We start from the raw sequence: 11,334 nt of genomic DNA, 5'->3' as shown, positions 1-11,334 counted from the left end.
ACTTCACAAAGGGTTGCTGAGCAACAAAACTTAACATGTAGAACGAGACATGATGCCTGTTGGGCGATGTTACAATTTTTTCCGACAGAGACAAAGCTGTTATCAGCCAGGTATTCATTTTACACCCAGAGCAGAGCAAGGCTCAAACCCAGGACCTTCCGATCCGAAAGCGAGTGTTATACCACAAGACCGCATAGCTGCCCATTTAGTACTGAACCCCACTCCTTTGGCTATATTATTATTATTATACAATATTTATTTTAAAACATCCTCAACACAATGAAAAAATCAGTTCACAACACTGAAATTGAAATACACTTAACATGTAGGACTAGACACGATCCCTGTAAGACACCATTACAAGGGGTTTTTAAGTACTATGCAGATAATTTACAAGAAAAACATGATTGTAAGTGTAATCCAGTCATTTAAACCATAAACAACGAAATGACACTACAATGTCTTTATTGAGAAAATATAAGTAACTTTACATCAACTGTATAAAAAGTGTAACTGGTAAAAAATTACAAAAACATAGAAAAATGCTTCATCTGGCGACAAATGAAAGCAGTTTGATTTTAGGGGTTTAATGGCACTAGTAAAACTTGTAGGTCATTTCAGGGGTTGCGATGCAGCAGATAAAATATTACTGAACTTTTTTGAAAAACAAAAATGGGACCGACCCCTTTCTGAACACTAGACTGCAGTAAAAAAATACATTACGTACTTACTTTTAAATAAATGACATTATTGTTAAAGAGAGCAATAGGTCGAGAGTGATCTTAACTTAACCCTTTCCTTACTGGCCATTTTCAGAATTTTCCCCAACACACCCAACACAAAAATAGATTTTTCTTACTCAAACAGGAATGCAACAATTACATTCTAAACATAACATTTTAAAGCAAATTGAGCCCTACAAACAGCTTCAAGGTTTATAGCGATAACCAAAAAAAAAAAAAAATTTTAATTTTGTGATGTAAAATTGAAATCAGAATGAGAATTTATTGATTTTATCGCAACGAATGTGACGATTTTCCTGTGGCTGGTAAGGAAAGGCTTACTGGATGGAGATTCCTTTTCTAACTGGATCACATTCCATAAGGTTGAGAGCTTTTGACTTCCGTTTACCAAGTGATGGGATAACATATGGAGATTTCGTAGCTTACTGAATACCATAAATATCTACGGAAAATCAGCAACCCTGGCCAGTAAAACGGAAGATAATTGAGGAAAACTGGTAGATTTGAAGTTTAAAGCTCAAAAAAAAAAGTAAAACAAAGGGAGCAGTTCCAATAGGAAACAGAAGATTTCACGAACTATTGACCGTTGTGTCTATTTTGACATGACCCAAAAGTCCCATTCAGGCACCAGCAAAGTCCAATATATTTCAAAACAAATAAGTTAGTAGCACATAACAGAGAGATTATTTACAAGGAACAATATACCACCTCTCAAAGTTAAGAAAAAATACATTTGACTGCTTCCCTCTCTGATAATGGTTTTTGTTTGTTTTTAAGGGTTTTATGGCGCTTGCAACACATTAAGATCATATCAGTGCCAAAAAAGGAAGAAAATGGGTTAGTAAAAAGTTCTAGAATTACAATTAGAGCAACCAAGAGAAGGCAAGACAAAGAGGAATTGGTTAAAATAGGAAATAGATGTAAATTCCAAGAGCATACCATCAAAGTACCTAGTTTGAGATCACCTAAAAGTCCACCCAGACACAAGCAGAAGTCCCCACTAAGAGGAATACACTCACATTGCATAACAGAGAGATGATTTATAAGGAAAAAAATATCATCTCCCAAAACTATACATTTGACTGTTTCCCTCCCAGCCAGGGTACCCGGCCAGTGCCAGGACAAAACCAAGTAATCTCATTCCAAGACAAAGATAGAAAGCTAGTTGGAAAACAGATATAGGGGGATAGAAGACACAGTAAGTACCTCCCTGCCCACTATGGCAGGTCAGGAACCCCACTCAGCCTCTCTGATAAGGATCCCTGCCAGGTCCAAGAAAAATATGAGCAATTTCAATCCAGAACAAAGAGAGAGAGCAACATGGAAAGAGAAAATAGATATAGGGTAGGGGGAGGGGTAGAATACAGAGCAAAAGTGACCTCCATGGGAGGTCAGACGACCCCGTAAATGTAACAATATTTAACATTGAATAAATTGGGACTTAAAATTCCTGTTATAAGTCCTTCACTATAACGTTATCTATCATCTTTCTTGTTTGAGGAAAAACACAATAAATATCTTTCTAATTATGAATATTTTTCAACCAGGATTAAATGCACCAGCAAAATTCATATTGAATTTAAATGAAATGAACAAAGACTTGAGCATGGCCTGCACGACTCCATCTTCTAGAAACACAACAGACTCCCAACACATAATCAAACATAGTCATGAGTAACAACGACAATACACACAACATGAATCGTAAACACTTTCAACTTTCAACCATCATCAAGTCAAAAATCTTAAAAAAGCTAGAACATTCCAATTTGCAAATAATAATCTAAATATCTGGTAAAAAAAAATTTTTTTAAGTTTAAAAATATAGAACTGGTCTGAACTCTAATGGCTTGTGATTCAATTTTTTTTTTTAAATATATATAAAATGAAGTGTCTTACTGACTGAACATTGAACGATGATTTAATTCATGGACACCTATGAACAAAGGGAAATAACTCCAAAAAAATAGTAGCTGAGCATTGGTGCAATAATACACCTGAAAACCTATAGCATGGCAAACATTTCAATGAAGATCAAGACAAATAAAATTTTAAAAGGGTAACGGTTCAAATCACAGACTGTTATTCAAAAGCAAGAAATAAATGCTTATACTTGGATTTAGCAAGCTCATGCCTTTAAAAATTTGTTCCTAAAAAATTATTTTGTTATTTAAACATAAGCACCGATTTATTAAATAGGGTTCTAGTTTTCTGCGTTGAAGTTTTTAAAATGTTGAATTTGAAGAATGATCAAATTAAAAAACACCGAGGAGGTTGAGGGCAAAGACGACAGTGCTGACGAGGAGACCCAGTAGTCCGATGTAGGCAAAGGATCCTCTCATTCGTTTTTCTGGATCTGGAAGGGAAAAGATAATAATATATAAAGTGACCAGTTGTTTTAAACTGGTTGTAGAAGAAATCATCGATTTGTTTTATCTTTACACAGTCTAAGGGATGTAATCGAGTTATTGTTTATGCCAATGGATTATTTAAGTGTTATTCCCCTTTTTATACTATGTCGCTCTCCTATTGAGAAGTTTGTGATTGTGTGTGATGACAGTTGAGAATTAACGAGAATGATGGCCAAGAATGGATCAGACATGTTTTGATTTTGATTGATTGAAATAAACCTTGTTTACTCTTAGTATGTATTTTATTATATTTTATTATCATAACCATTACTGTGGTTTTCAACTTGTCAGTTCTATAGACGTCTACATAAGAATATGATATGTGATGTAAAGCACCAGTGAGCAAATTTGATTGGAACTAAGCGCTATATGAACTCATTATGTTATTATTATATTATTAATTGGAATTTCTTGGCTTCGAACACATTTAATATCAATATACTGGTATTAGGACCGAGTCAAGCAGATACCATGGACCACATTTATTATACTAGTATTATATCTGAGTCCAGCAGATCCCACAAAACATTGAATTTTACCTCATTTTACTCTAGTCAACTACCTCCATGCTGTCCGATCTCCCTTGAGATTTTTGGTACATTTCAAAATTGAATAAATAAATACTCAATCTACAAGAAAATTGGCATGTACATCATTTTATTCAAGTACTATTAACATGTAAAATTGAAAAAACAGTAGCTTTAATAATACGCCTATTAAGTCATCTCTGAAAAATGTATATATAGTCATAGCCGCCAACCTTTCAAAGAGCTAAAATGATAGACCCTACCACACAACACCGTCATGACCTCAAACAGTGAGAAGTTTGGATCATAATTATAATATGATATCATTCCGATTAAGAGCTTCTCCTGTCCCTTGTTTTTATATTCAGGGACACGACTGGACTAATCGGTGCAGCACACTTTTCATATGGGTAGACTCTTAAGACGTTTGGGTTTTTTTTAAAAACCCATCTGTTTAGCCAATGATGAGTCGGCAGATAAGTAGATGTCGCTAACTTAATATCTGTACAAGTTTTTTCTTTATATCATCTACTAGACTACAATTCACCTCAACACTTCCACACAGTCAATTTTATTCAGGGACAATAATAACCCACAGACAGTCACAACATAACAAACAGCATTACCATTGATTTCATTGCCATAATAAACATTTTTTTTTTTTTAAATTTTAAAAAGGGATCTTATGGAACAGTTATACACTTGCAGAAATCATACTGGAAAGTTTTGGGATGAATTTTGATCTACCTGTTCTGACTCCTGAATTTACCCCAAGTTAGTGGAAACATTAAAAATTAAAAATAAAAGTTTACGAACCACCAGAGTAATAGCCGTGGGCGTAGACTATTCTTCCTGCCAGGTAGATCACGCCACAGATAGCACAGAGTTTCTGATAAATCATAAGAGAAAAAAAAAGCAATGTAATGTAATTCATATAATTCCTAGTGGGTGAGACACCATCACCATGATATATACATAAATAAAATGCTGATCGCAACATAAGTGTTTTGAATATTCAAATTCTTTTATGTGTATTACTTGCTCTCATCACTACTTTACAACTCATTCTCTTTAAATTGTTCACTATCAAAAACTGTCTCTAACTCCATTGACGGTCCAGATGGCTCAGTTGGTAGAGCGCTCACTCAATTTTTTCTGACACCCCCCCCCCCCCCCTCCCTAGCAACATCAATCCAATCTAATACTTTTTTTTGTTTGTTTGTTGCTTTAGGTCTCTTCCAACACAATTGAGGTTATATGAGAGACCGCTGAAACAAAAAAACAAGCAATCTAACAAAAATAGTACAAATGTCAATCAAAAGCATAACCTAAAGATATCATAAGCTAAATTATAAATAACCAAGAACAGACAGGCAGAGGATTTACAGGAAAAAAAATACCCCCTGTCAAAAATACAATCACAAACCAAAGAAGCAGGATAGGCTAGTAAAGAGAAGAAGAAACGACATCACTATCGGATCGTACACCCATGCGAACATCATAGGTATATGATTCAAGGGTGATGCTCCCATCCAACCACCCGCCAATCTAATACTGAGGAGCAATCCATTCCTCCATCAAGATAAATATTCTTGGTGAGAAAAATACACTAGTACAAAACTACATTATAGACACAGTAGTAACATTCATGTAACGTTGAATCACTTACAGGAAACTGAAGTCCTCCAATCACCAAGAAAGCCAAGAACAATGGATAACTCTCCAATCTGAAAAGGATGAATATTTCATCAATACTTTTTCAAAAATCAAATTGATACCTTGGATATTGAATCAAATAATTATAACAGTCATCAGTATAAGCACTGATGAAACCATCTTCAAACAGATTTTTTAAATGTCAATTCTCACTTGTTTTAATGTATATATGACAAAATAAGGGAAATTAAAATTTAAAATTACATTCTTTAACTCAACCCCCTCCCTACCCAGAAAACCCTGTTCATTTTAATCATGTTATAGCAGTTCATCGACTTATCAAAATGCACAAAAATGATTCAAATGGAATGACCTACGTGTTTTGATGGGCCCTTTGATAACAGTTGAAAGTGTCGTTTGTCTCCGAGTACATTTTGGGATACTGAAAATATAGAAACATTTCTATTAAATAAAATCTGTATTGTAATCGAAATTCTGACTAGAACAGCAACTAGCCCTTTACACACACACACACACACACACTCTCTCTCTCTCTCTCTCTCTCTCTCTCTCTCTCTCTCTCTCTCTCTCTCTCTCTCTCTCTCTCACTCACACACACACAAACACAAATTGAAAAAAAAACACATACACATAAATGAAATGTGTATTTCTTGGACTTCCTTGTGGTAAATTTTAATGTGTTCCAAATTCAATGTTCAGAGCATAGCTGCCAACCTTTCAAAATGCAAAAACGTATTATTATACGCGGTGCGGCGCAGACGCCCAAGTCATGTCTTAAAATGGCATATTTATTAATGTACTTAAGTACTAGAATGGTCAGCACTGTAATACTAAGAGAAGCTTACCTTTATCATCATACTGGGTAGGCATAAGTGATCGGGAGGTGGTGATAGAAGCAGATTACTGGGGGCTTACAGCCTCCTTTGTGGCTGTCTTTGCCCTCTTCAGGAACTCTGAGCTGAACTCACTGTCATAGCATCGAGTGCTATTAGACTTGACAATGAGAAGTCCTGAAAGCATGTCTGTGCTCAGGCTGCCCCTGAAGTCAGTCTTATTTTTCTCTCACACTCACAATTGCTGTGTGGGATTGTGAGAAGGCCAAGCATGAAATATGACAGCTTTTTAAACTTCTTTTTCCCAAAAGAGTCTACAATCTTTGCCATTGTAAACCACTGCTCATCTGAGGACTGCACCAGGAAGTCTGAAGGAAAGTCCTCAACAGCATAAGCATTGAATTCAGACTCCAGTGAGTCAATGGCTGCATTGAAACTTTCACCCTCTTCCACCAGAAGTAGCACCTTGAATTTCTTAACAAAAAAGTTTCTCCCAGGATAATTTTTATCAGATTTTCTTCTTCTTTTTTTTTTTTTTTTTCTTGATTTTTTTTCTTTTTCTGGATTGGCCAAATCGTACTAAGTACGATTTTATCGTACTGGTTGGCAGCTATGTCAGAGGAATGTATCGACAAGGGTAAAAGTAAAGGTAATCTGCTCCATGAAAATACATCATGAAAAATACTCTTGTAGAAGGAATGGTAAAGTTCTATAATCATTTTAATTAACTTATAGTTTTCCAACTTAAAAAGGCTAGTTGTTAAATAACTCAAAAAACAGACGTGTAGTTAGTTATCCCCAGAAGGCTCCAACGCCCCTCCCATTCATTTACAATCTTAAATCAACGTCCCTCCCATTCATTTACAATCTTAAATATAATACGTCTTTCTCATTAAAAAAAAAAAACAACAAAACATTAAGAACTGAAGAAAAGCAAAGGCTTGTGAAATTTCAAAATAATAATAAGTTGAAGTTTTATATGGACTTAACAGCGGGGTTAAGTTGGCCTCATCATCTGAAAAACATATCTTTCTCACTCTCACTCCGTTAGACTCTAACTAATGAAATGTGAACGTAATCATTATAAGCCGACGTGTAATTATTTATTGCAAGTCTGATACTGGTAACCCATCTTGTTATAACTAAAGTAATAAGTTATTTATTGGATCACTGACCATTGACATTTGTTGCAGTTGGAATGTTCAATAATTGTATGTATGGGCATGGGCAATGTCAATGGAGAAATACTCTCAAGCCAACGCAAAAAAAAAAATGTTTAAGATTTAGATCTTGATCAAGCCCATAAACGTTGAGTTATCAGATCTGCACAAGTTATGTGTGCACGTAATAGCCTAGTGATAGCAGTAATATTATATCTAGCCCTGATAAACTTAAGTGCCTAAGCCTCACCCTAAGTAAGCAACACAACTTCGCAGCCACACAACTTACTTTGACGCCGTACTTTTTGCGAGCACCCACCACCTTCATTGCGAGGTAATTGAGGACAAAGAAACCTGCAACCACAACCAGGACAACATAGCCATAGTCTCCATGAAGTTGAAGTGTAAGGGTGCCAGCCATTTTAGCAGAAGGTTCCTGAAAACTTTCTATTCCAGAAAATAGCAAGCAGGATGATTCAAGAAGTCAACACCTTCAAACTACAAAGTCCTAGCCGACAGTGACTTTACAAAAATTTATTGACCTATGAACTTGATCTCAGGGTTGCCAGATTATTTTTCAACAAAATGCCAGGGGAAGACTCAAAAAATGCCAAAACACTCAAAAAGATGCCAAAGTCTGTTGACTCCCACCCCCACTAAGAAAACTACTCACTTTGATAGACAATTTACTATCATATCCTGGTGGCTTGCGTGTTTTCTTTCTTTTCTTTTTTTTTTTTTTTTTTTTTTTTTTTTTTTTTTTTTAATTATACTAAATTTCCTGTTGGGTAATTATTTACCTACTGACTACTAAGTGGAGTGCTAAACCACTACACCACGGTTGGATTTTAAGAATGAAAAAGAAATGTGAAGATGTTTGTTTTTACGCGTTTAGAAATAATTAAGAAAAGGTGTCATTTGAAGTATAATATACAAGAAAGAAAATGCCAAATGAAAATGCCAAATGCCAAATGATTTTTCTAATGCCAAACGGTTTTCAAAATGCCAGATTTTTGGAATCTGGCATTTAAAATGCCAAACTGGCAACCCTGCTTGATCTGTGATCTTTGAAATGACCCTAGCAAACTTGCCAGATAATTTGTTTTTCGCTGTGATTATCCCCAGACACTTGTCTGGGGATAATAAAAGTTTGTTATCCCCAGACACCTGTCTGGGGATAACAAATTTTTATTATCCCCAGACGCATATTTGAAACTCCGCTCTTTTAAACAATTATCCACATTCCAGAATATGGAATGTTTCCAGATGCACATAGAAATAAGGAAAGTTAATAAAATATCTATAAAAACAAAAAATTAAAACCAACATTAAAATCAGTTGTTACTACATATACACAATATGCGTCGACTTCGAAGTGGGTGTCATGGCCGAATGGTTTAGTCGTCTGCCCTGGAAGTTTGACCATAATCGACGTTGTGGGTTCGAATCCTGGTAACGTCACTTTTTTTTTTTTTTTTTTTTTTAAAAAAATTCCGTCTTCTTTTTACAAAACGTTGAAAGGGATAAATGTCCCCTCCATCCTCCCCCCACCTCTTTTTTTATTATTAAACTCTCTCTCTCTCTCTCTCTCTCTCTCTCTCTCTCTCTCTCTCTCTCTCTCTCTCTCTCTCTCTCTCTCTCTCTCTCTCTCTCTCTCTCTCTTGTTTTTTTTCTAGTTTCTAGCAAATATATTCGCCCCCACTCCGATCTCAAATAGTGTCTAAAAGAATAAATAATTAAAAAGAAAACAAACAGAAATATTCAGAGAGCGACCAAATGGCCAGATAGAGGAGAAAAAAAAACCAATAATTGTTTTAAAAATAAAAACAATAATTGTCTTAAGAATAAAAACAATTTAAGAAAGTCATGCTCAGAAATGGAACATTTACATAAAGGTTTAGCAAACAAAAAACTCTAAGGTTTAGGTCAAAATATAAAAAAAAAAGAAAAAGAGAGATTTCCCTCGGAGCAGGGAATAGTGTTAACAATAATAATAATAATAATAATAATAATAATAATAATAATAATAATAATAATAATAATAATAATAATAATAATAATAATAATAATAATAATAATAATAATAATATAATATAATAATAATAATAATAATAATAATAATAATAATAGTAATAGTATGATAATAAGAGTATTAATAATAAAAATAATACTATTATTGATAATAATATAATAATGATTATGATGGTAATAGTAATAATAATAACAAATATTACAATTATTATTATTATTATTATTATTATTATTATTATTATTATTATTATTATTATTATTATTATTATTATTATTATTATTATTATTATTATTATTATTATTTATTATTATTATTATCATTGACCAAAACAAAAAAACAAAAACAATAATAGATCTAGAGCAAATTAAATAATGAAATAATATTATCGGAGAAATAAAAAATTCAACTGATTAAAAAAAACCTCTTGCTCGGAACTCGGAACAAAAGTGAAAACAATGAAAATCAATTGGGAAGAAAGAAAGAAAAGTAAAAAAAAAAAAAAAAATGAGTGGAGGGGGGGGGGGGGGCGGTCGCGACTGGGTCGAATCTGTGCAGCTAAAAGGAGTAAAATGAAAGGTGGCCTTACCCACTGAGCTGCCTATCCATACCGCTATCGGAATATTTTAAATTCATATATGAGCTAAACATATTTCCACCAGTTTTGCTTTTCATCTCTGATTCGAATAAAAATATGTTGTTGGATCTAGTTTTGTGGACGTGTGATACTAAATAGTATTGTCTTGTGCGAAGCAGACAGGAAAATAACAGGTGTGGGTTTTGGGCTTTGGGGCGAACAACACCATGGCCTAGGAATTCGTCCGCGACATAAAAATTATTCCCGGTCATCCCCAAAATTGTGGCCAGAATGAGCAAATTATAGAAACAAGAGATGATCAATAAAGTTAACAGGTAGGTTGGTAATGAAAATTTAAATGGTTGGTGGACTATGAACAGATTTGATGATTAACAACTTTCTTCCTGGTTGAAAATAAAAAGTCGAATTGCCAGTTTGACGTTTTCAGATCAAAGTAACAAAAGAAATTTCATTGATCCATTTGCTTTAAAATATTTTTTTTTAAAAGAGCTGGATTTGACATTTGATCACTATTTACTTTCATCTTGTGTTAAATATCACTTGATATATTAACTGTTTTGGGACACAACCACTAGTATTTTTTCCAGAATATTTGGTATTTTTCACGCCTAGTTTGGCATTTTGCATAAAATCTTTCTGCCCACATGCTAAATGCGTCTGGGGATAGTATCCTCAGACAGGTGTCTGGGGATAACAAAAATTGGTTATCCCCAGACACGTGGAAAACAATTTATAGCGCCTTATAGGCGTCAAATTTCTTACATTTATAGTGTTGCCATTGGAATCAAGACCCCATATCAAAGAAAAGAAAAGAAAATGAATGAGAGAAAGAAAACATACAAAAGTGAATTTGGCATTAAAATACCAAAGTGGAAATCCTATCAAAATATCATTTGCTCGTTAAATGTGCTTTTCGAACAATTAATTTCATTGAAAAACATTTCGCAGTTCTTTTAACTTGAGCATTTATATAGTGCAATATCCACTAAACGTGCTCAAAACGCTTTTCAAGGGTCCCCAGCCAACAGCAACACTTTACATGTAGGACAAGACAAAATGCCTGTAGGGTGATAATGCAATTATTTCCCGACAGAGACAACATTGTTAAAGGCCATATTATACTCATTTTACACCTGAGTACGGTGAAAGAATGTGGAAAAAGAGCCTTTTCCAAGGACTCAACTATGCGCCGCTCAGAGTTAATGGTGTAGTTATCATCGTCATCATCACCCCCATCGTCGTCGTCGTCGTCGTCGCCATCATCATCATCACCATCATTAGTATCGTCGTCGTCGTCATCATTATCATCATCATAATCGTCATCATTATTATTATTATCATCACCACCATTATCAT

The 11,334-nt window shown here is 34.2% G+C and overlaps 1 protein-coding gene across 1 annotated transcript; it reads right to left on the bottom strand.

Annotated features, from left to right (window-relative positions):
- Positions 1–448: 448 nt before the first annotated feature.
- LOC144968198 (glutathione S-transferase 3, mitochondrial-like) lies at positions 449–7,908 on the bottom strand. Its single transcript, XM_078906306.1, has 5 exons — positions 7,641–7,908; positions 5,715–5,779; positions 5,351–5,408; positions 4,498–4,570; positions 449–3,099 (listed from the first exon to the last, which is right to left on the bottom strand). The coding sequence occupies exons 1-5, from the start codon at positions 7,770–7,772 to the stop codon at positions 2,999–3,001; spliced, it is 429 nt and encodes a 142-aa protein (XP_078762432.1). The 5' UTR covers positions 7,773–7,908; the 3' UTR covers positions 449–2,998.
- Positions 7,909–11,334: the final 3,426 nt, after the last annotated feature.

This window comes from Berghia stephanieae, chromosome 3 (genome assembly GCF_034508935.2).
Source record: "Berghia stephanieae isolate SIO BIC M18660-M18661 chromosome 3, UCSD_Bste_1.3, whole genome shotgun sequence".
Taxonomy (NCBI): domain Eukaryota; kingdom Metazoa; phylum Mollusca; class Gastropoda; order Nudibranchia; family Aeolidiidae; genus Berghia; species Berghia stephanieae.
Note: the sequence above shows the minus strand (reverse complement) of the source record. Positions and strands in the feature narration are given on the sequence as shown.